General features: G+C 40.5%; 1 protein-coding gene across 3 annotated transcripts in view; it reads left to right on the forward strand.

The window, feature by feature from the left end:
* Rab3gap1 (RAB3 GTPase activating protein catalytic subunit 1) overlaps positions 1-25,309 on the forward strand; it is a 61,973-nt gene that overhangs the window by 18,768 nt on the left and 17,896 nt on the right. For all 3 annotated transcript variants that reach the window (XR_013043212.1, XM_015986496.3, XM_006992979.4), the window contains exons 6-17: positions 4,361-4,480; positions 6,553-6,718; positions 9,480-9,579; positions 12,069-12,150; positions 14,365-14,433; positions 16,650-16,723; positions 18,875-18,967; positions 19,424-19,590; positions 22,108-22,197; positions 22,763-22,935; positions 24,307-24,361; positions 24,585-24,938. Coding sequence is in view for 2 of the 3 variants with exons in the window: in XM_015986496.3 (XP_015841982.1) it covers positions 4,361-4,480; positions 6,553-6,718; positions 9,480-9,579; positions 12,069-12,150; positions 14,365-14,433; positions 16,650-16,723; positions 18,875-18,967; positions 19,424-19,590; positions 22,108-22,197; positions 22,763-22,935; positions 24,307-24,361; positions 24,585-24,938 (1,543 nt within the window). In the remaining variant the exon portion in view is untranslated. The remainder of the gene's footprint in view (positions 1-4,360; positions 4,481-6,552; positions 6,719-9,479; positions 9,580-12,068; positions 12,151-14,364; positions 14,434-16,649; positions 16,724-18,874; positions 18,968-19,423; positions 19,591-22,107; positions 22,198-22,762; positions 22,936-24,306; positions 24,362-24,584; positions 24,939-25,309) is intronic.

Consider the following 25,309-nt stretch of genomic DNA (forward strand, 5'->3'; position numbering starts at 1 on the left):
CCTGTAATAAAATGTTTGCCATATCTCTGGTAGTTGCTTGGAGATTTTTCTCTTTCATCTTCCCTAAAAATTAGAAAAACAACAGCCAAGCATTTGAAAATTAAACATATTAAATGTGCCTGTATTTTCTTTCCTTTAAAAAACATTATTTTAAAATACTTAGATGAGCCAGACAGAGCCATACCAAAGTATATTTTCTACATCAGTGCCTTAGTTAGGGTTTCTATTGCTGTGAAGAGACACCATGACCATGGCAACTCTTATAAAGGAAAATAATTAATTGGGGTGCATTAGATTTTCAGAGTTTAGTCCATTATCATCATGGTGCAGCATGGTGGCATGCAGGCAGACTTGGTGCTGGAGAAGTAGCTATGAGTCCTACATCTGTTGACTTGAAGGCAACAGGAAGTGAACTGACAGTAGGTGTGGCTTGAGCATATATGAGACCTCAAAGCCTGCCTCCACAATGATATACTTCCTTCAACAAGGCCACACCCATTCTAACAAAGCCACACCTCCTAATAGTGGTACTCCCTTTAGTGGCCATTTTCTTTCAGACCACCACAATCAGTAATCTAGCTATGGCTTTAGTAAGGAAAAAGGCAGTGGCCCCACTGTGTAACAAGTGTACATTACAGATTTGATGGGGGCGTATATCCCTCTAATGCACGTAGATCAAGTCAGGAAAATGTTTCTTAGAAGAACTGATAATGCACCCTAATCCTCAAGAACACATGAGAGTAAGCCAGGCTGTTTTGGTTAGAATATGAAATGCCCCCATAGCCATTAGTTAACTGGCATTCCTTCTATAAGCTTTGGTAAACTAGTATTTATTTCCCATCTGTATGAATTTTAATCCTTTTAGTAACTCATAAAAGTGGAGTATTTATCCTTTTGTGACTTACTGGCTTGCTGTGTTTTCAAGGTTCATTTATGTGCATTCAGTCTGTTTTAAGGGCTACTGTTCCATTGTATGATATAGTTCATTGTATTTTGTGTTGGCTCAGGTTGTTTCTTTGTTTGGATGGCTTGAACAGGAGCGCCTGTTTTTGTTCTTTTTGATCTGTACCCAGAATTGGGATTGCTAGGATGAGTAGTAGTTCATTTTTAATTGAAAACATTTTATTGTTATTCTTGAGCTGAGCTTTCACTGTGTAGTCCTGGCTGGCCTAGAACTTGCTGTATAGACCAGAAAAAGACTTCCATACTGTTTTTCACAGCAGCTTCACTACATTCTGTTCCCACCATTACAACCAGAGTTCAGGTTTCTTTATCCTTTTCATTTGGTAATAGCATCCTAATGATTGTCAAGTACTGTCTCATGATGACTCTCTGATTTATGTGCCTCCTACTAACTACTGATAGTCATCATCATTTCATGTGATTTTTTTTTAAAACCATTTGTGTAACCTTTTGGGAGATGATAGCTGTCCAGATCCTTTGTTTATTTTTAAATACAGTTGCCTAGCTGGCCAGGGTGTGTGCGCCTTTCATTCTGGCACTAGGAGGCAGATCTTTGTGAGTTCTAGGCCAGCCAGTATTACACAGTAAGACCCTGTCGAAAGAAACTAGAAAAACTTAGTTGTTTACTTTTTGTTGTTATTGGTTTTTGCACACGTTCTTTCTCTCTCTTTTAATGCCTCCGCCAGTGTTTGTTGACTTGGTGAGAGAATGGTTCCAGGTCTCAAGTAGAGCTTGTGAGGAAATTTAAACCAGGGAGTTATTTTGATAGCTTTACAGATCATAACGATAGGAAAAAAAGATGCTAAAAATTCAGAGAAGGGTGTATGTTTAATGCAGGTTATCAGTTGATAATTAAGCTAACTCCTTAAGAAAACAGTGCATGCGTGTGTGTGTGTGTGTGTGTGTGTGTGTGTGTGCGTGCGTGTGTGTGTGTGTGTGTGTGTGTGTGTGTGTGTATTTCACACAGAAAACAATGCATGGGAATAGAAGACATTGCAGATATACTCAAGCATTGCCCTTTACTCAAGCAGACAACAGTTTATTAAAACAGGGTTATTTGGCAGCAGATATCAGTGTCAGAAAGGCAATGGTTGTTCTTGTTATTCAGGAACTTAACTTCCTTGAATGTACTGTACAGATGAATTTCTAGAATTCACCCTTTAAGTTATTTCAACACCAGCAACATGGGAGCAGAAATGGTCAGTAGAGATTGGTCCATGAAAGTCAGGAACACACAGAACATTTCTGGAAGACAACCAAGAAACCCAAGGATAATTCACTCACATCATGGATTCTTTTAGTTGCCTGCTGCTGCCCCACATGATGAATCTTGATTTCATGGGTCAGAGGGTGGAGGTGAGCCGAGGAATAAGATACATTTTGCTCATGAAACCCACAAACAAACTATCAGAGTCATAGCAGCATCTAAATAGTAAAACAAAGTGTGAATTAGACTTTAAGGAGAGTTTTTATATACTGCACTCCAAGGGATTTCTTGAGAAAGTTCAATAAATCAGCATTTATAACTACACACGCAGAGACTAACATAAAATAGGCAAGTAAGTTTGAGAAATTTCTTTTATAAATTATCTTCTTTATGTAAAAATTATTAAATACTCTTTGTTTTTGTTTTTTTGGTATTTCGAGACAGGGTTTCTCTGTGTAACAGCTCTGGCTGTCCTGGATCTCACTCTGTAGACCAGGCTGGCCTCGAACTCACAGAGATCTACCTGCCTCCGCCTCCTGTGCACTGGGATTAAAGGTGTGCGCCACCACCCAGCCAAAATATTCTTAATACATTTAAGAGTACTGAGGAGATGAGCTGTTATTAGGTAGATAAAATCACCAACTTGGCATTAAATAATTACCTTTTTTTTTTTTTTTAGTTTTTCGAGACAGGGTTTCTCTGTGTAGCTTTGATGCCTTTCCTGGAACTCACTCTGTAGACCAGGCTGGCCTCGAACTCAAGAGATCCACCTGGCTCTGCCTGCGGAGTGCTGGGATTAAAGGTGTGTACCACCACCGTCCGGCTTAATAATTACTATTTTTTAAAAGTTAGGCAGCAGAGGCTGGAGCAATAGCTTAGCTATTAAGAGCACTGGCTGCTCTTCCAGAGGAACTGGGTTTGGTTCCCAGCACCCACAGGCAGCTCCCAACCATCCGCACCTCCAGTTCCAGGGGATCCAACACCCTCTTCTGGCCTGTGTTGGCACCAGGCCTGCATGTGGTACATAGAGACACATGCAGACAAATCATTCATACATACACAGAGAGCTTAAATGACTTGGCAACTAAATGAGAAAATGTCATTGTTGTGGTTACAATAACAAGAGGAAGCCATAGCCTAATAATTTTATAACCCTTATCTAATATGTATTCTTGAATGAAGACATGCAAGAAATCTTTGTAACCGTGTTTCATTTTAAACAGTATATAAATATGTCAGGGCTGGCAATTATTTTCCTACCATTTATGTCATCTATCTAACTTATTTTCTATATTGCTGTATACTATACCATCAGTTATTTTAGGTGTGATTTCACTTATTCTTTCCTATTATAAACTGAAGTTTTATTGTGTGTGGTATGTAGTGTGTGTGTGTGTGTGTGTGTGTGTGTGTGTGTGAGAGAGAGAGAGAGAGAGAGAGAGAGAGAGAGAGAGAGAGAGAGAGAGAGAGAGACAGACAGACAGACAGACAGACATGTGCGGTGGCATACTTGTGGATGTCATAGAAAAGCTTTGTGGAGTTATTGTTTTCCTTTACTTTTATGTGGGTTCTGGGATTGGACTTAGGTTCCAGACTTGTGTGACAAGACTCTTTTTGCTGGCCTTGTAAAGTGAATTTTTAAGACAAAAAATGTTAGTTAGCGGTTACCATAATTTCAACAAATGACTTCACTTATAATGAAGAGAGGGGCTGGAGAAGATGCAACAACTTCTTAAAGAAAACTCAGGACCTGGGTGAGCTTAGTGGTAGAGTCGTTACCTAGCAAGCATGAGACCCTGTTTTTTGACCTAAACCTCCAAGGAGAAAAATGAAAAGAAGTTCAGATGGAGACCATGGCACGAGAGCTCTGCAGGTAGAAATGCTTGGGGCATAAGCCTGACAACCTAGGTTCAATCCCTGGAACCTGATCAAAGAGACCTGACTTCTAGAAGTTACACAGAGAAACCCTTCACATGTGCATTGTGGCAGAGTCATGACCACACACACATCACACTAATTTTATTTGTTTTTTTTAAAGATTCAAATGTATATGCCTCCGGTTGCCATGTGGGGTAGGAAGAGGGGAAAGTGAAAATTCTGGCAGTACAAATTTGGCTTAAATTTTCCGTGGGGAAACTGCTCATATTTTCCAAATTATGGGTGTCCTAACTGGATAATTCTCTCTTGAAGGTATGGCCTGCGTGAGTTTGTGGTGATTGCTCCTGCTGCACACAGTGACGCGGTTCTCAGTGAGTCCAAGTGCAACCTCCTCCTTAGTTCCATTTCTATTGCTCTGGGAAACACTGGCTGGTAGGTACACTTGAAAATATGTTAAAATAATTTTAGTGATATAATTTAGGAAGGTAAATGATTATTAAATGTTACTTTTTTTCTATAATAAAGAATTTAGTGCCTACCCTTGCATATTATTAGGCTAGAATTTGGTATGAGAGGATGAAATTAAAGCTGTGCATGGTGGAGCAACTCTTTAATTCCGGCACTCAAGAGGCTTGGGTAAGAGGATCATAAATTCAAGGCCAGCCTGGACTGCATAGTGAAACCTTGTCTCAAGAAAAATAACAAACCAAAACCCCCAAAAGGAATATAATTAATTAGTAAAATATTTTTGGGTCATTTCTAAAAAAAATACAATATTCTGCTGCATACAGTGACGCGGTTCTCAGTGAGTCCAAGTGCAACCTCCTCCTTAGTTCCATTTCTATTGCTCTGGGAAACACTGGCTGGTAGGTACATCCTTCAAATGAAGGTTGAATTTTGCTGCAAAATCTAATTTAAAAATTTTTATAATATTAGATATTATTTTGGGATTGACTTTTTTTTTAATGTGTTTTTTTGTTTTTTGTTTTTTTTTTCGAGACAGGGTTTCTCTGTGTAGCTTTGGTGCCTGTCCTGGAACTCACTCTGTAGACCAGGCTGGCCTCGAACTCTCAGAGATCTGCCTGCCTCTACCTCCTGAATGCTGGGATTAAAAGCATGCGCCACCACTGCCTCTTGTTTTTATGTATTTTTATGGCACCCCCTCGCCTCTTTTTTTTTTTTTTTTTTTCCTTTGAGACAGGATCTCACTGTGTAGGCCTGTCTGATCTGGAACACTGACCAGGCCAGCCTTGAACTCACAGAGATCTGCCTTGCCTCTTCCTCCTTTCAGTACTGGGATTAGAAGGTATGTGCCGTACCACCATGCTCAACACCTCCCTGTTCTTAGGTGTAAGTAGTTAAGAACATGATGTTAGCTCTGTCCATATTCTGCTGTTTTTAGTTGTATTTCCTTTGCATATCAAATAGACCAAGAAACTAAACGTAAATTTACTAGCAGAAAAATTAATGTACTAGAGTAACCTAAGTGCCCTAAGAAATAATTTGGACCTCTAATTTTTTTAAGTGTTTGGTAGTGTAAGCCTAGCTTTCAATGGTGGAAACATCTTTCTAGCCCCTTCCTCCCTTAAAGAAAACCTGGCAAAGCTGGAGTATTTACCAATGTAGCAATATCAACTAAATAATAATAAAATAATATTAACACATTTTATAGCCTGTTCTTTGTTATTTACTATATTTGTGTTCAATAAATACCATAGATACCGTATGACATCAACCATTGTTCCTAGGGGGAAATGCATAGGTTCTTGTGAGCTTTTGGTCATATTCTTATCAACTGTATACTTTATGATCTTGTTTCATGTGTGTTTCTATTTAAAGATGCCAGATTATGCTCTTATATACAAATATATATTGTTGATTTACTAAGATTGAGCTCACATCCAACTCATGAAAGCGTGTAATCCATGTTTGAATGAAGCATATATTATGCATGTAATCTGTCTGTAAGACACATTACACCTTTCTGGCACTTAGAAAGACTGCCTTCAGATCCACCTAGATCATGAAAGGACACTTAAAGTCTGAGAGTTGAACTGGAAGGCATATCATTACCTAGTTTGAGTTCATCTGGAAACATACTTTAGATACATGACTCTTGCTGCTCTGCATTTCTGCAAATAACTCAGTACTTACTAGTATTGATTTGGGGGTTACAGATAAAATTTTAGTGAGTAGGCTGATTTCCAGATGCAGGAATCTGTGAATAGTGAGAATCAACACTACCTACCATTAAATGATAAAGTAAAAAGTATTTCACCACAAAGTTGGTTTAAGACAGTTTCCTTGCTAAAGTGCTAGTGAGAGTGAGGAGAGGAGGAACTAAGTGTATCTTTGTTATAAATGAGAATCTGTGACTTAGAGTTTTCTTTATTAAAGAGTATTTTTAATATTTGCAACTAAAGTAACAGGAACAGTTTTGAGGTTTAGGATTATTTACTGTTTAATGAGCTTGATTTCTGTTCCTTTTTATCCATGTCCTGTAGCCAAGTACCATTGTTTGTACAAATACATCACAAATGGCGAAGGATGTACATGGGAGAATGTCAAGGTCCTGGTGTTCGAACTGACTTTGAAATGGTTCATCTTCGAAAAGTACCAAATCAGTACACTCACCTGTCAGGCCTGCTGGACATCTTCAAATCAAAGATTGTGAGTTGCTATTGGTATTTCAGTCTTATTTCAGATCCAGATAAGTAGCAGTTTGGTAATTTGAGCATATAGAATATCTTATACCTTCTTATATTAATAATGTAATGAATTATAAGAAAACTAATAGATTATATGTTACTATGTATATTTAAAGAAAATAACTAATAAAGGACCTGACTTTTTTTTTTTTTTTTTTGGTATGGTCAGTTAACATTCACTGATTCTGTTCTTCTGTAGGAATAGTTTTGATGGTCCACCAGTTTAGTAAGCTTCAGGTAACTGCTTGTGTGAGACATTGCCTTTGAGCATCTTGAGTCTGAGTTTGTAGGATGCTGAGTAGCCCTTTTCTGTTCTTTCAGAAGTACTTTTCGCCCCCGAGTCTCCATCCTCTTGATCTTTAGGTTTACTATCTATACTGTGGCTGAAAGCTGCAGGGCTAATTAGGTGTACCGAATATATCCATGGTATTCTATAAAACCATTGGCCAGCAAGATGACTCAGCTGGTGAAGGCGCTTGCTGCCAGGCATGAGACCCAGGACTCACATGGTAGAAGAAGAAAACCGAATCCACCAAGTTGTCCTCTGGCCTTTGCCAGTGCATAATGGTGCATGTGTGCAATTCCTCCCCAATGGAAGGAATGTGTATGAGTGTTGTGTCTGTATGTATGTTGTGTGTATGTCTGTGTACCACGTGCGTGCCTTGTTCTTGCGGAAACCAGAGTGGGCATTGGCGTTACAGATGGTCGTGAGCCACCATGTAGGTTCTGGGAACTAAACATGAGTCTTGTACAAGAGAGACAGAAAGTGCTCTTAATTGTTGAGCTATCTCCCCACAGCAAAAGCATTTTTTTTTTTTTTTTTTTTTTTTTTTAGTAAATAGCAAAACACTGTCACGAGATGGCAGTCTTGCATAACCTGCTCTTGGGCTTAATGTAGGCTCAACAGGAAGAGAAGTCAGGGTCATTGAATTTTTATTATTGCTAGAAAACTTAAGGATAGTTCTAGGTCTTCTTTTGCTAACTCAGTTATTTAATATAAGCTTTCATGTGAGTTATCATGGTTAAATATTGAAACCTGATTTTGACTTCCATTTTAGTTAAAAAGAAAGGTATCATTTTCCTAAATGTACTGATGTGCTTTAAAAAGAATACTACTCTCTATAACATTCAGTGTCTAAAATGGATAGTAAAAAATTATATTTTAGGGGCTAGAGAGATGGTTCAGCAGTTAAGGGCATTGTCTGCTTTTCTAAAGGACCCAAGTTTTATTCTGAACACACACACACACACACACACACACACACACACACACACACACACACACACTGAGAGATGGTTCAGCAGTTAAGGACATTGTCTGCTTTTCTAAAGGACCCAAGTTTTATTCCGAACACACACACACACACACACACACACACACACGCACGCACGCACGCACGCACGCACAGCAGCTTAAAGCCATCTGTTACTACAGTTCCAGAGAATCTGAGCCCTCTTCTGGTCTCCATAAGTACTTATGCACATGCATAGTTAGGCATGCGACTTAGTATTTTCCTATCTGGTAGTAGTGTAAGCACTTTATTTTAAAGTAATTGTTCCCTGGAATTGTTTTTAGACCTTTGTGTTTGTTTCTTTGGATTTTGACATGGGGTCTCACTGTATTGCCTGGGCTGGCCTGGAATGCCCTGGGACTGTAGGAACACCGCGGCTTAATTTTTTTTTAACCTACATAGTTTTTGATCAGATGAAAACATTTGTGGAAAAAGTATGCAGAAATTACAGAGCTCTCTTGCTCTACAAATACACAGCCAAATAATAGTGACTCTTCACGGAGCTGACTTTCCAGTTTTTAGAACAAGGTCTGACCCTTGCCAGTGCTGTCCCTTCCTGTAGTCTCTTCCTTTTTGTTTTCTTTCCATAAAAAGTTTATTAGCGTAAAAAGAGTTACTTTTCACTGTGGTGTGTTTTTTAAATTGCCTTTTCTGCTTCTCCCCTTCCCTGTGCTCCTCTACCTCCAACAGCCCCCTTTCCACTTTAATGTCATAGAAGACATGCTGCCTTCCCCCTCGCTCAGCAGCTCATGTTCCCGGAGCAGTTCCTAGTTTCACAGGCTATACCTATTCCTGCAACCCCTTACTTATATGCATACAAACATTAAAAGATCTGACTTACAATCTGTCCACCCCCTTTTCCATGATGCTCTCTGAGCCTTAGATGTAGGGGCTGCATAGATGTGTCAGTTGGGATTGCAGTCTTTCCCACCCACCCCTTTTTTTTTTCTTTTTTTTTTTTTTTTTTTTGAGACAGGGTTTCTCTGTATAATAGCTCTGCCTGTCCTGGAACTCACTTTGTAGACCAGACTGGCTCAAACTCAGAGATCCTCCTACCTCTGCCTCCTGAGTGCTGGGTTTAAAGGCGTGTGCCACCACTGCCTGGCCTAAAAATCTGTGTACTTATTTATTTTTGAGGCAAGGTGTCACTATGCAGCTGGCCTGGAACTTGCTGTGTAGACCATTAGACCTCGAACTCGCAGAGATCTGTCTGTCTCTACTTCTTGAGTGCTGTGATTAAAGGTGTACACCGTGCTCAAAGTCACACACTACTAGTTCAGGCTCAGTTTTCCTTCTCGTGGTTCAACTCTACAGCTGTTGTCTGACCCTGGAGATACAAATTCTGTTCCATGACTTTGAAATGTTGGTGCTGACGTTTTCAGAACACAGGCTAAAACATTTACATGCTGTTGTCTTTGCATGCGTTTCTAGGGCTGCCCTTTGACTCCATTGCCTCCAGTTAGCATTGCTATTCGATTCACGTATGTGCTTCAGGATTGGCAGCAGTACTTTTGGCCTCAGCAGCCACCAGGTGAGAACATGTGGAACTCTGTTTAACCTATTGAATATAAATTGAAAAGAACATGTATTAAGAAATTCAAATTATCTAATGGTGCTTCAGTCTAGAAATACCTGTACTCACTGTAAATGTTATTGCTGATATTTTGTCTGTGTAATTTTTTTCTCCTAAAGAAAATTTCTATGTCTTTTAGAGACTGTTATTTTATATTTGACAATCTGTCTATGAAATATAAAGCATCCCCTGTGATGGAATACTGTGTGCATGCATTACCATATATGAGTGATTAAAATACCTTTTTTAGAGTATTAAGAGAAACCACCCTCATAAGCTGAAAACAGTAATGTAGAAACCTTAGACCCCTTGAGGACCAAACAATCCTTTCACAGGGGTCACCTAAGGCCATAAGAAAACACAGATATTTACATTATGATTCATAACAGTAGCAAATTTACAGTTATGGAGTAGAAATGAAAATAATGTAATTGTGGGTCATCATAACATGAGGAACTTATTAAAGGGTCTCAGCATTAGGAAGGTGGAGAACCACTGCCATAGAGTATTGGGAGGAAAAAAGAAAAATAAGTTTGTATATAGTCTTATGGAAGAAGATTGTAGAATATTTAATATGGACTTAGTAAAATTTCATCAGAATTAGTTTCTTGACTGTTCATTGATTAATTTATTCATTAGTTATTAGCCTGTAGTATCCCAGGCCATACCAAGGACTCAGATATGAACAAGGCATCACCTAAGTTCTAGAAAAGCTCAACCAGAAGGACATAGAACCTAATTGTAGGGTTTTTTTTCCTGCTTAATTTGTTGGATATAATTAATTGTTCATAGTATTCCTTTTAAAAACATTTAATGGCCGGGCGGTGGTGGCGCACGCCTTTAATCCCAGCACTCGGGAGGCAGAGCCAGGTGGATCTCTGTGAGTTCGAGGCCAGCCTGGGCTACCAAGTGAGTTCCAGGAAAGGTGCAAAGCTACACAGAGAAACCCTGTCTCGAAAAACCAAAAAAAAAAAAAACAAAAAACATTTAATGTTTTATATATGGGGGGGGGGAATGCATGTGCCTTGGTGTGTGACCAAAATCAGCTCCAAATTCCTTCTTCCAGTTGCAGGGCACCCTGCATAGGATGTTCTGGGTCTGGGCCGTAAAGGGGCTCTTTTGGAAACCCACTCTGCAGTCCTTACTGCTGAGAGTGCAGGACCTCTAGTCCACTCCATGCCTCGTCCCCCAGGCAGCCCTTTTTCATCTTACTCCTTTTTGAGACAGAGTCTCTCACTGAACTTGGAGCTCATGGTTTTGGCTAGACTGACTGGCCAGCAAGCCTTCAGGATCTGCCCGACTCTCCCCTCCAGTTGGTTACAAGTGTCCACCATTGTGCCCAGCTTTACGTCTGTGTTGCTCAAACTCAAGTCCTTATGTAGGCACAGCCAGCACTTTGCCTATTGAGCTGTCGGCCCAGCCCCACTCCATTTTTAAAGACAGGCCAGATCCGTGAGGGCATTTATATTTCAGACACATTTAATAAGAAATAAAGATTTGTTAAGAAACTAGAAGGCTTATCACCCCACCCTGCTCCCACTCACTCTTTTTGAGACAGGATCTTGCTATGTGAATTTCTGACTGGCCAGGTACTGACTTTGTAGCCCAGGCTGGCATTGAACTTATACTCCTGCCTCAGCATCCCAAATGCTGAGATTTAGGTATGAGCCGCCACACCCATGTATTAATAAATTTCTAGGCTAAAAACATTTTTTTCAAGTGTGCTGCCTCCAAGAAATCAAAATAATATTTTTCATGGTTTATTTTGTTCTAACTCTTTGGCTATAAGATTCAGAATAATTGCTAGGTTAGAGATGATACTGAAATTACTATTATACATAGTCAGCTTTTGGCAGTTACGTGTACCACTACTGTTTTTATACTGTTGAGTGACTTAGAACTCTAATGTGCAGTGAAAGAGCTACATCTAAACTACAGCAAAGGGGACGTAAGAGCTAAGCTATTGGTTTCCACACAGCAGGACCACTGGGTGGTTTATAATCTGCTTCTCCTGACAAGTTTCCATTCCTCTTCTGTTCCTTTTTCCAAGGCTACTGTACTCATCAGTTTAAATCTTTCCCAACGTAGAACCTTTGAGAGAGTATAGACTTAGCATGTGTAAGGTGGGCTAGACTCTTACATTGTAATTCTGATAGCTACTTAGGTGCTTGATGATGTTCTGTTGCCAGATTTTTAAAGTGTGGATAAAAATATTAACATCCCTAGGAGGCTGGAGTCTGTATAATCTCTTAGCCTTTTCTTTTCTAACTTGCTGTCAGCACTGTCACAGGCACCTCAAAGCTGTTACCTTCTGAAAGGGTTAACTTAACTAGTCTTTCCCCAACCCCAAGGCAAGATCTGTGTAGTTCTGGCTGGCCTGGAATTCACTGTGTAGTGTTTATTTCTACTTTTTGCCAAATAAAGGAATACATTTTTTCTTTGTTTAGATATCGATGCCCTTGTGGGAGGAGAAGTTGGAGGCCTGGAGTTTGGCAAGTTGCCGTTTGGTGCCTGTGAAGATCCTATCAGGTAAGAATTTCAGCCTTTTACTTTATTAAATTACAGGATTGTTTTGCTTTTTAAGTTTATACTGATGTTCATTTTATGACACTTTAGGCTGTTGAAGTAATTAATGCTAGAAATAACTAGCCTGGCTCTCTTTAGTTTGTAACTTCACATGAGAACTCTTCCTAAGGTTTGGCAGACTGGGCTGGGATGTGGCTTAGTGGTAGAGTGCCTGAGGAGCATGCACAAGCCCTGGCTTCAGTGTCTGTGGCTTATGGGCCATATCTGGCCAGTGTCTGTTTTTGTATGGCTCATAATAGGTTTTACATTTTTAAAAGTTTGCATTAAAAAAAAAAACAGACAAGAAGATAGCAGATTGTACATGGCTCAGAACACCAAAATATTTGTTATTTGGCTTTTGCATGAAAAGTTTGCCATCTCATCTCTGTAACATGATGTTTTTCATAACTGAGAAAATTCATCTGCCATGAAGTTCAGCACTTCAAAGTGTATAGTTTGGTGGCTTTTATTAGAGATTTGTGCAGCCATCATCAGTGTATAAATCTAAAACATTTTAATACCTCAGAGAGAAACTGTTCTTTTAAAATTTGTATTATTTATATGTTTTCTCATGTCTTTTAAACTATTTGAATTCTGTGATAAAGTTTGTGATTGTTCCTGTGTCCAGGGGTTTATCTAGGTAATTCTCATCAGCAAACATTTTTGTTGGAGTAGTGGGTTTCATGGGAAACATGCTGTATTAGCCATTCATGTTGTGTTGATTTTTGTGATGTAACCTGGACATGTGGACTTCTTTGCTTGTGTGTTTGATGTGAGGATCTGGCCTGCTTTAGTCAGGGCCAGTGTAGGAGTTTTGTGACTGGAGCTAGGTGGATAAAGCTGGTGTACACACTGTTTAATTGGACCAGGCAAAGGCTCCTGAACCACTGCTCTGGGCCTAGGCCCTTGGGAAGGATGGCAGAGGGAAGGGGTGACTCAGCAGGCTAAAGTGGCTCACAGACAAAGCAGGATCTAGGGCCTTGGCTTGTAGCTTGATCTGTGGAGGTTGAGAAGCAGCAGACAGGGAGGAGTAGGAAGGAAAGGAACCGCTTACCCTGCCATGAGTACGTAGTGCATGAGCTGGTTTGGGGCTGGCAGAGTATGGAGGTAGGCCTGGGAGTGGAGATGAGGGAGGGCTACAGAGGCTCATATGTGTTACAGCATGAAGCAGTTACTTTAAAAAGAAATCCTTTCAAGCCAGGTGTTGATGGCGCACACCTTTAATCCCAGCACTTGGGAGACAGAGGCAGGCGGATCTCTGTGAGTTCGAGGCCAGCCTGGTCTACAGAGTGAGTTCCAGGAAAGGTGCAAAGCTACACAGAGAAACCCTGTCTTGAAAAACAAAAACAAAACAAAAAAGAAATCCTTCCTAAATATGCCATTATATGGATATGCATTATGCTTACAATATATCACATTTTTGTTCATCTATTCATCAATTGATGGACAATTTACTTGTTTGGTTTTGGTTTTTTGAGACAGGGTTTTACTGTGTAACAGCCCTAGCTGTCCTAAAACTCGCTCTGTAGACCAGGCTGTTCCTGAACTCAATGAGATCGTCCTGCCTCTGCCTCCTGAGTGCGGGGATTAAAAGTGTGAGCCACCACCATGCCTGGCTCTTGCTTATATGTTTTGTTTACTATATAATGTAACATTTTATATCCATAAGACAACTTCATATGGATATGCTTTCCCTTCTTAAGCTAGTTGTTTTCAGTTTATTTTACATAGCGCCACTTTTTAAAAGTTTTCTTTTATTAGCATATATTAATTATACATGATGGGTTTCATAGATTTATGTCTTTTGATTGTATTCACCTCTCCCATTATCCTCTTATCTCCTCCATTCCTGAGGATCCCTTCCTCCCCTAACTACTCCCCTTTCCTCTTTCATTACTTCTATCTTGTCTTTTTCTTTGGGTGACTCAGTGAGTTGTTCCCAGGAGCATAGGTGTGCGTGTAGGTGAAGGATTATTTGCAGGAGTATAGGCAACTCACCAGAGATTAGGCACCACTGAAGAAAATGTCTCCCTCCCTGACAACCACTACATACACCACTTTACAAACATCTTTAGTCTTTTAGGACACATTTCTAGAAACAGAATTACTGGGTCAGAGGACATACTAATATTTTGGATATATTTTATGTTTTTAATTTTTTTTATTTTTTTATTTTAGTGAACTCCATTTAGCAACGACATGGCCTCATCTGACAGAAGGGATCATTGTGGACAATGATGTTTATTCGTAAGTATGTTAAGAACTTGATTCTAATAAATTAACCACCAAGTCTTGGAACAAGGTGGTTTCATTTCTTGAAAGATCAGTGTCTCGACCTGTTTGTGTGGATTTAGAGATGAGTTTTTAAGATGCTGCTTTGGGAAGGTGTTCCTTAATTCAGGGGAGTGAACTGTTTGAGTCTCACTGCTGCAGCATAGTGGTCTCTGCCATCTCTCGTGTCATTCTTTTGAACTCAGCTTCGCTTTTAAGAATCGTTGTGGGGCTGGAGTATAGCTCGGCGGTAGAGTACTTGCCCGCTGTGCGATTTGACACTCAGCACACACACACAAATTCATGAACTGCTTCTAAGAAGTAGGGGGGGCTGGAGAGATGGCCCAGCGGTTAAGACTACTGGCTGCTCTTTGAGGACCTGGGTTCAATTACCAGCACCTATATGGCAGCTCACAACTGTCTGTAACTGTAGTTCTAGGGGATCTGGCACCCTCACACAGACATATATTCAGGTACAACACCAATGCACATGAAAAGTGAATAAATTGAAAAAGAAGTAATGAGAATCCAGAAGTATATGATTTGTCATTGTGTGTATATGGTATGATTGTGGATAGGCACACATGCGATGACACATGTATGGAGATCAGAGAACAACTTTGAGGAGTCAGTTTTTTCCACTCTGGGTTCCAGGGATCAAATTCAGGTTGTCAAGAGTTTTAGCATTTTGCTGGCCTGGATATTTGATCACTGAGTGTTCTAAGTAAGAAAATAACTACGCCCTGTTCTGTGTAGAGGGAACAACTTGAACATTTCAGCAAAGCTAGGAATATAGTGAAAGAAAAAAAAAACATTTTAGTTGCTTTTTATTCTGGGTGCAAAACAGTGAGAAATAGACACTTTCTCTTTTTACAGTTAAAGGAAACTCATTGTATTTGTTGATGGTAAAAGTGACAACATGAATGTTCTCACTTAAGCAATTAGGTGTAAAGAAGAAAATAAAGGCATAGTTTTCAAGGGCCCACTAAACTTTAGTGTAGTTGTTTTTAAAGTTTAAATTTTATCAATTTGATTTATTCTTTTAGTGCCTTATGTCTTTTGTGGTGTTTGTGTACCACAGTGCAAGTATGGAAATCAGAGAGTAACTGTGGGTTGTCTCTTCCTACCATATGGGCTCTGGAGGTTGACATCAGGGCGTCAGGTTTGGAGCAAGTACCTTTTCCTGCCATCTTGCTGGTCATGAATTTAAAAAAAAAAAAAAAAAATTGTGCATAGTACTTCATTGAGTAGATCCTCTGTAGTATATTTAGGGAACAGGATGCTTTCAGTTTTGTCCAAGATTTGTAGTCCCGGGCTAGAGAGATGGCTCAGAAGTTAAGAGCACTGGCTGCTCTTCCAGAGGTCCTGAGTTCAACTCTTAACCAACCACACGGTGGCTCACAACCATCTATAATGAGATATGGTCCCCCCTTCTGGCGTTCACCAAACATGCAGGCAGAACACTGGGTACATTATAAATAAATAAATTAAAAAAAAAAGATTTGTGGTCCCTATTTTTGTTAGTAGTGATACTAAATTAAAAAGGTGAATACACAGGGACTAGGAAAAATAAATCTAAAAAAGACAATTGTGCATACTTGTTTCTTATTTTCTATTGTATTTTTTAATGTATTTGTCTCATTTGGTTAATGTGAATCTCTTAATTTTTATATTTTTAAATTTCGTTTTGATCTTGGTAATCAATTTGTTTATTTCGGTCTTAGAGTTTCATGTCTTAAGATTTTATATTTTTAACAACTTGCTTAAATGGTAGTATATGTCTGGATAATAGTAAGTTTAAGCGAAGCAAAATATAGCTGGGTGTGGTAGAGTATACTTGTGATCCCAGCACATAGGAGACTGAGGCTGAAGACTTAAGAGGTAGAGGCTAGCTTGTCTCCAGAAGATAGGGGAGGGGATGAAAGATGAACTGCTTTTCCCCTTATGGAACGTAGTTAGATAAACTGCATTTTATTTTGCTGGGTTTTTTTGTTTGTTTGTTTGTTTGTTTGTTTTTTTGGTAGACAAGGTCAATATGTAGCCCTGTTGGGCCTCCTATTGGTGAGCCTCCTGCCCAGCCTCCCAGGTGCTCCGGTTCCAGGGGTGTGGACTCTCTAGTTCTCATTCCATTGCATAGTGACACATTTATGAGTCTCAGAGATGGTCATAATTACTGTCTTATTCCGTTCCAGTGATTTGGATCCTGTTCAAGCTCCCCATTGGTCTGTTAGAGTTCGAAAAGCTGATAACCCCCAGTGTTTACTAGGTAAGGTACATCATTATGTCCCTTTCTGAAATGTCACATATCTACCTCTTTTCCAGATTGGAACCCTGAATACATTCTTTATACTTTATTTCACCTATTTTTTTTTCCAAAGATTTATTAATTTATTATGTATAGTGTTCTGCCTGCATGTATGTCTGCAGGCCAGAAGAGGGCACCAGATCTCATTGCAGATGGTTGTGAGCCACCATGTGGTTTCTGGGAATTGAACTTGGGACCTCTGGAAAAGCAGTCAGTGCTCTTAACCACTGAGCCATCTCTCCAGCCCTATTTCACCTATTCAAAATACTATTTTACATTTTTATGACCTCCTCAGTTAATACATTATAAAAACAAAGTCTTTACCAATTACAGAGAATCTTTTTGGTTTTTCCAAGACAGGGTTTCTTGTGTAGCTTTGGAGTCTGTCCTAGAACTCACTCTGTAGCCCAGGCTGGCCTCGAACTCACAGAGATCCTCCTGCCTCTGCCTGCCGAGTGCTGGGATTAAAGGCGAGCACCACCGCCCGGCTGCAGTGAATCTTTTATTAACCGGAATAGCAGGGTTTCTGTAGTGAATCTGTACTTCAGCATTCTCTATTATAGTCTCACATCTGGTTTTGCTTTTCTTAGGTTACTGTGTCACCTTTTTCCATCACAGTCTGCGTCCTCAGTTGAGTCCTCTTTGTCTTTTGATGTCCTTCTGGGCCTGTGCTGTGGGGGCACAGAGCATGACTTCGTGAGCCCTGGAGCAGGGCCGCTCCAACTCCCTCCACTCATGACCCTTTCTCATGGAGGCATCTTTACATGATACTAGCTATCTATGAAATAGGTATAGAGAGCAGACATGTACTGAGAAGGTTCTTCAAGCTGATTCTTTGGTGTGTGTGTGTGTGTGTAGAAATCATTCAATTATGTGACCACAGTTTGAGAAGTTGGGCATTAATGCCGGAGTGCTCACCCTGGTGGTGAAGGTGGGGGAGAGCTGGTGGGCTGACAGGCCTAGAACCAGGGTTATGAGTTGGCCCACCTAAATGTCACCACATCTATGATCTGCTGGAGCACGTGAAGAAGCTGGTTCTGCAGATCCAAAGCTGCAGGATCTCCATGACACAGGGTAACAGCAGGATATCCAAGAGGAGTCCCAGTGAGGGCCCAGCATCGATAGGGTAGCAGAGACCAGAGGATTTGAACCAGACCATGACTCTGCAATGAACAATTGCAAGTATAGATGTATGGATAAAAAGGGTTTACTGTGTGACTCGTGTGACTCACTGCGTCACACTACAGCTTCCACAACGAGGTTGCAAGGGCAGAGGGCAGATACAAAGGGATGGGGAATGAATGGGGTTGAGAGTGCATGATGTGAAAGATACAAAGAATTAAAAAAGAAGAAGCAGCTAGGCATTAAACCAAGTTGTATCACATCTGCAAAACTATTTTATGGAGAAAGGGGTATGTAAATATACTTTGGTTCACCTAGCAGATTATTTGAAGATTATGTGAAATATAAAGTACCTTGAAAAATAGTAATTGCCATTTAGAATCTGTGTCTAGAATTGTTTCTCTTTTTTATATTTTCTTTATCTTTTTTCCCCCTTTGAGATAGGATCTCTCTGTGTAGCCTGGTTAATCTTGAATTCACTGTGTAGACTTGGCTCAGGCTGGCCTTGAACTCAAAGAGAGTTGCCTGCCTCTGCTTCTTGGGTGCGGAGATTATATGCTTCTATGCCCTTTTTTTAAGCGTTATCTCTGCAGGTCTTCTGAAACCTTTCCTTACTTCCCTCTTACATTTAGTACACATGGAGATGTTTTCTCTTTCTTCTAGTCAGTCATGCCCACCTTTACTCTGTATCACCTAATATGTCACACTCAGCTGATGGTGTTAGAGTAATACTTATTAATGACAGTATGTTCCTTTAAAAATTTTTTTTTAAGTTTCCTAGCTGTCCTAGAGCTCACTTTGTAGACCAGGCTGGCCTCAAATTCACAGAGACCTACCTGCCTCTGCCTCCGGAGTGCTGGGATTAAAGATGTCCACTCCTACCACCTGGCTTCCCAACCATATCTTACCTATAGCTTTTGTTAAAAGACATGCACTTAGGTTCTTGGACTTAAATGTCAAGAATGAGTAAGTTTTTTTTTTTCTTTGTAGGTGATTTTGTCAATGAATTTTTAAAAATTTGCCGTCGAAAGGAATCAACTGATGAGATTCTTGGACGATCCACATTTGAAGAAGAAGGAAAAGGTGACCTAATTTTCCTTTTTTACATTCCTCACAAGCCTTGCCCTTGCTCTTTGGCAGATATTCTGGCAACATTGTATCACTTTGAGTTAAGTTGGAGGAACAAGTGTAGATGGACTGCACAGCTGCCTTTCTCTCCAGGCTGTACCCAGAGCTTGTTAAGACAGCAAATGCATTTAGTCAGTCCTTCCCACCAAAGGCATAGTAATAAGATATTCTGAAAAGCAGAGTTTTAGACACTCATTTTGAAGTCCCATGAGGGAAAATAATTTGTGTGATATCTGTGATACCCACACTTTCATGTAAAGCTGAATATTTGAGTCAGAACTTTATAATTTTATAATTCTGAGAGCATGTAACCTTTGTGTAAAGAACTGAAGCATGTAAATGTCATCAGTTTATTGATCACTTTTCCTGCCACTTTTGGTGATATAATTTGCTTTTCTTTCTACTTTGTAGAAGTTGCTGATATAACTCATGCTCTGTCCAAGCTGACCGAACCAGCACCAGTTCCAATTCATAAATTATCAGTTTCAAATATGGTACATACTGCAAAGAAGAAAATACGGAAGCACAGAGGAGAAGAGTCGCCACTGAACAACGATGTTCTCAATACCATTCTGTTGGTGGGTAGCTGCCTTGCTTTTATGTGTGTTTGCATAAGCACGTGTTCATTGTTCGGTTCTTTATGTCGAGCACTGGATTGGGAGCTTAGAGTATAAAACTAAGTTCACATTCAGAGACCATCGCTGGTTAGTGGAGAGAAGGGAGTGGAGTTACAGTCAAACAGAACAAAGGAGGCAGTGAGAAGAGAGCAGAAAGAGTGTGTGTAGTCCCGTGTGGGAGTCGGGATGCTTCCTCATGAGGGTGCGGGGTGCTAAGTCAAGCACAGGACTGGGAGCTGAGGTTTTGCTCTGCAGTGCTGGGGACCACACCTAGGGCTTCTCCTGCCTGCGGGCATGTTGAGCAGTGCTGTTTGTAGAGTGCTTCCGCAGGAGTGACGGGGTCAGGACGGGCAGGTAGCAGAAAGCCTGCATGATGTAGCACTGCGCTTTTGTCTTACAGTCTAACGCTCTTAAAACACATTTGTGATACAGATTGAACTTTCAAAATGTTCTTAGGAGAACAGTCTAGAAAAATCTGCGCAGTATGGACTAGAGGGACAAAGAAGAGGGTTAAATGGGTCCTGGGCATAATGTAATTGGAGTGGTGCAGGCTGGGAGCCACTGACTTCCCGCCTGACATCAAACAAGTCGCTGCGGCTTTCTCTTCTCTCACATGAAGCTGATAGTCGAGCATGGTGGCGCACTCATTTAATCCCAACCCTCAGGAGGCAGAGGCAGGCGGATCTCTGTGAGTTCTGGTCTACATAGCCAGTCTAGGACAGCATCATAGAGAGACCTTGCCTCAAAATGACCAGGAAAAAAAAATGAAGCTAGAGATTGTTGTAAAATTAAAGGGCCATGTGTGGTACTATCTGACATGTAATAGGCCTTTTATTTAATGATAGCTGTTCGTATTTTAGTTGTAGTTATAATATAGTCGTGAGGGAAACTCTTCAAGTATAGTGTAATGAAGGGAAAGGAATGCTGTATGTGGATGGGAGGCTGACCTTAGCATATGTTTTGACATTTTTCTGAACAAGGTACATTATAAATACAGGTAACATGAGAACGAGATAGTGTTTGTAAATGTCCCTCTACTGGCTCTTAGTACTTAGTAGTTATTTTAATTTTTATAAGTCTGTTAAATATTGGTTAAAAAACTAAAAGGTAGCTGGGCAGTGGTGGTGCACACCTTTAATCCCAGTACTCAGGAGGCAGAGGCAGATGGATCTCTATGAGTTCAAGGCCAGCCTGGTCTACAGACTGAGTTCCAGAACAGCCAGGGCTACACAAAGAAACCTGTCTTGAAAAAAACAAAAAAAAAAACAAAAAAAAAAAAACAACCTAAGAAGTCTGAGCATGTTTTATGTGGCAGAGAAGATAGATTATTGGGTAACAATATCAGAAAACAGTTTGGATACTAACAAAAGAAAGTAATTAAAGAAGACTCCTTAAAAATGTATCCTTATGGCCTGGTAAGGTGGCATAAGCCTAGTACTTGGAAGGCTAAGTCAGTCAGATCATGAGTTCTAGTCTCCCCTAGGCTTTATAGTGAAACTTGATCTTCAAAAACAGTACCTTAAAGGTTTTGAGTGCAGATTAAACAGTCACTTGTCACTGACACTGAGACCTCCTGTGGCATTGCTGTCTGTCTGAACACACACACACACACACACACCGTGCTAACTTAGAGGAGATATATCCATTGGCCACTGCAGGCTCACGCTCCTCATTTTCTAAGGGGTCTGTCAGACCATGCCTTTAGTATTTCATACATGAAACCCTGTGGATGAATTCCCACAGGTTCAGCCTAAATACAGAGGTGCTTTTAGGTTGTCTGTTACAGTTTTCACTCTAAAGATACTCACTTTTTTTTTTTAGAGATTTATTTTATGTACATGAGTGCTCTATCTGCATGTGCACCCTAATGCCAGAAGAGGGCATCAGATCTCACTGTGGATGGTTGTGAGCCACCAGGTGGTTGTTGCAGATTGAACTCAGGCCTCTGGAAGAACAGCAGATGCTCTCAACAGATGAGCCATCTCTCCAGCCCCCTCAATTTTTTTACTTACACAAGATGTAGTATCATTTGATGAGTATGAAATCAGGGTGATGAGATTTTTGCTTCTCTGTTGTTCAGCTCACAGAAACAAGTGATTATTTGAATGAAATTTTTCTGAAATTTTGTATATTACTGAAAACATTTTTCTCTTGACAGAATATAGAATCAGCTGGACACCACAGTAAGAACGTTTCCATAATTTTAACAACAAATCCACTGGAAAGTCTGACAGTGTCTTCTATGGGTCATAAAAATCAACAAAATAGCCAGGTGTGGTTGGTAGCTCACACACTTAGTCCCAGCATCTGGGAGGCAGAGCAGGCGCATCTCTGTGAGTTCTTTGCCATCCTGGTCTACATATTGAGTTCCAAGTTAGCCAAAGCTATACAGTGAGACCCTGTCTCTCAAAAATTCAAAGAAAGAAAACGAAAACTCAGCAAAGCAGGCAAGTTTAACCCGTACTATCCCTTCCCCAGTTCTTGTTCCCAGACGCTGCCTCTGAGAAGCCGCTAGATGCAGCTGCTTCAGTAGACACTAGCAACCCTCCACCAGAGGGTGAAGACTATGTAAGTTGGAGTTCCACATATTTTAAATGCACTTAATTTCTAGAGCTTTGCTGAATGTATGGTAACTTAAGTATCTCTTCATTTTCAAAACTGTCTTAGAGCCAGGTGGTGGTGGCTCATGCCTTTAATCCCAGCATTTGGGAGGCAGAAGCAGGTGGATCTCTGTGAGTTCAAGGCCAGCCTGGTCTACAGAGCGAGTTCCAGAATAGCCAGGGCTGTTACACAGAGAAACTCTGTCTTGAATCACACCCCATCCCATCTACCCTTCAAAAATAAAATCTTAGAAAATTGAGTGGAGTTCACAGCCACTCATAACGACCTGCTTAGAATGTTTGCCGAGATCCCTGTTTTGGGTAACAAGAGCTTTTAGGAGGCAAAAGGTACTAGTATCCTGTGCATAGCTGTCAGAGTACCCTTATTTTAGAGTTCCTGTCAAATCATTAAGTTTGTTCTGCGGCAGATTCTCACTGGTTACCTTTGATGGGACTCTTCTCTCCGACTGTTTATTCATGCATGCAGATTTCCTGTTAACAAGCTTTGTTTGTTTCTCTTTTGTTACGTTTAGACTCTGTACAATCAGTTCAAGTCTGCGCCCTCTGACAGTTTAACCTACAAACTGGCCCTGTGTCTCTGTATGATCAATTTCTACCACGGAGGGCTGAAGGGAGTGGCACATCTCTGGCAGGAATTTGTTCTTGAAATGCGCTTCAGATGGGAGAACAACTTTTTGATTCCAGGGTAATAACTGTAATTTCCAATTGTTTAGATAAGCTTTTTTTTTTTTTAATCAGCAAACACCTGACTTCTTTTACGAATTCTTCTTGTAAAAGTAGTAAGAAATATGGATCCAGTGTGACTTAGAGGTGTTCAGTGCAGTCCATTTATAATAGGAGAAAAGGCCTGACAACCAAATGTCAGCAGAATGGTTAAATTGTGCTGCGTGTCTGCAAGGTCTTCTTCTAGAATCTTTTTTGTTTTGTTTAAGGTGGTGTATTTGGGATTGAACCCAAAGCCTCATACATGCTAGGCAAGTGCTCTACCACTGAGCTACATCTGCAGCCCTCAAGAACCTTAACATAGAAACTATGTTGGGCATGGTGCCACATGCCTTTTTCCCAGCACTCAGGAGGCAAGAGGCAGAGGCAGGCAGATCTCTGTGAGTTCCAGGTCAGTGTGCTCCGCATAGCAAGTTCCAGGCCAGCCAGAGCTACAGTGAGACCCTGTCTCAACAAACAAACAAGATTAAGTCATAGAAACTGTATTAGTGATTAGGTATGGTAATTCAACACAGGATGCTTTCAATTATGCTGATATGTAGGTGTAGCAAAAAAGATTGGAGAAAAATATAGGCAACTGTTAATAGTTTTCCCAGGTGTGAAAGTACTTTTTTTTTTCTTCTTTGTATTTCTTAAGTCATCTGTACATATATATTTTAAAAGTTCAGGCACTGAACATTACCCTGAATGTTTGTATATGGACACTTTGAATAGACCGTTTACTGAGCATACGTGCCTGTCCTTAGGCTAGTGCTGTCTACCCGTGCTAAGGAGAAAGTGGTGTGAATAGTGGAACATGGCCACTGACCCAACAGTGCTTTGTGTTTGGAGGTGTGTAGTCTCTGTTGATCTGGATTTTCTCTTGACTGTGTGCTCTGGAAGTTATCACACATGCAGAAGCACAGAGTAGAAGAACCTAGTGGTTTAGAACCAGAGGGAGTCCAGGGAGAGAGACCTTGGTTTGTATAAGGAGAATCCACCTAATAATTGAAAGCTGAATGCACAGATGACGTTAGTTTGTGTGATTTGCAAAGTACTGTGCACTTGGTACTTCCTGTGGGGGGTTTAGAGACTCAGGTTTCTCATTAGCTTGGAAGCTGTTGTGAGTTTGCCCTTAGGTTTCACGTGTCTCTTATTTGCTGTTGATTGTGAGCTAGGAGGATAAACTAAGTTTAAACTTTTAATCATATATACCTACCTGGAAGCTGGCTTGCTTATGTAAAGAAATCTAGTTTTAGCTTTGTAACAATATAGCTAAAAATATGGCCATGTATAAGTAGGCTTATCTGATAGAATTTTACTAAACTAAGCTCTGTTTCTCTTTATTTGGTAGACTAACAAGTGGACCACCAGATCTAAGATGTTGTTTACTCCATCAGAAACTACAGGTAACTGTTTCCCCGCACAGTGCACGCACACACACAGCTTAAGGTAACACTTAAGTGCAGTAATGGCTTATATAGGCTGTTTTCCTTGTGCTGCTCCCGGGTTGCTTATAATCTCTATAATTCTTAGCAAGGTCCTGGGAAAGAGTAGAAAGAAATACCCAAGTAGTTGATACATTTTGCTTTTCTCTAATTCAGCCATAAATGTTATTTCTGTTTTCTTCAGATGTTAAATTGTTGTATTGAAAGAAAGAAAGCACGTGATGAGGGGAAAAAGACGAGCCCCTCAGATAATGTAACTAATGCATATTCAGGGGGCCAGCTTGGCCTGGACCATCTCAGAGACACAGAGAAGGAAAAGGGAGAAGTGGGGAAATCCTGGGATTCCTGGAGCGATAGTGAAGAAGAATTCTTTGAATGCCTCAGTGATACTGAAGACCTTAAAGGAAATGGGCAAGAGGGTGGTAAGAAAGGAGGCCCCAAGGAGACGGCCAACTTCAAGCCGGAAGGACGCCTGCACCAGCATGGGAAGCTCACGCTGCTGCAGAACGGGGAGCCTCTCTACATTCCCGTGACCCAGGTGTGTGCGCCAGGCCTTCCAACTCAGTGTCCTTTGGTGGTAGGGGGGATCCTTCAGTCCCTTTAGGTTTGGAATTGAAGTGAACTGTGGAACTTTCAGGTCTGTCACTCTGAAATTGAGTGGTGGTTTGAGGCTTCAGTAGATAGTACTCACCATATATAAGGTGATTTATTAATTCTTCAAGAATTCCATTCAGTGTGTTTTGATCATACTCACACCTCCTCCCCCTGACTTCTAGAATCTGGACCTTCCTTACCCTCCCTAGCTTTGTATCCTCTTTTTTTTTTTTTTAATAGCCCATCAACTCCCTTTTTTTTTTTTTTTTTTTTTGCCCATATACTCCTGGGTCTGGAGCCATCCACTGGAACATG

Source organism: Peromyscus maniculatus, chromosome 11, assembly GCF_049852395.1.
Source record: "Peromyscus maniculatus bairdii isolate BWxNUB_F1_BW_parent chromosome 11, HU_Pman_BW_mat_3.1, whole genome shotgun sequence".
Taxonomy (NCBI): Eukaryota; Metazoa; Chordata; class Mammalia; order Rodentia; family Cricetidae; genus Peromyscus; species Peromyscus maniculatus.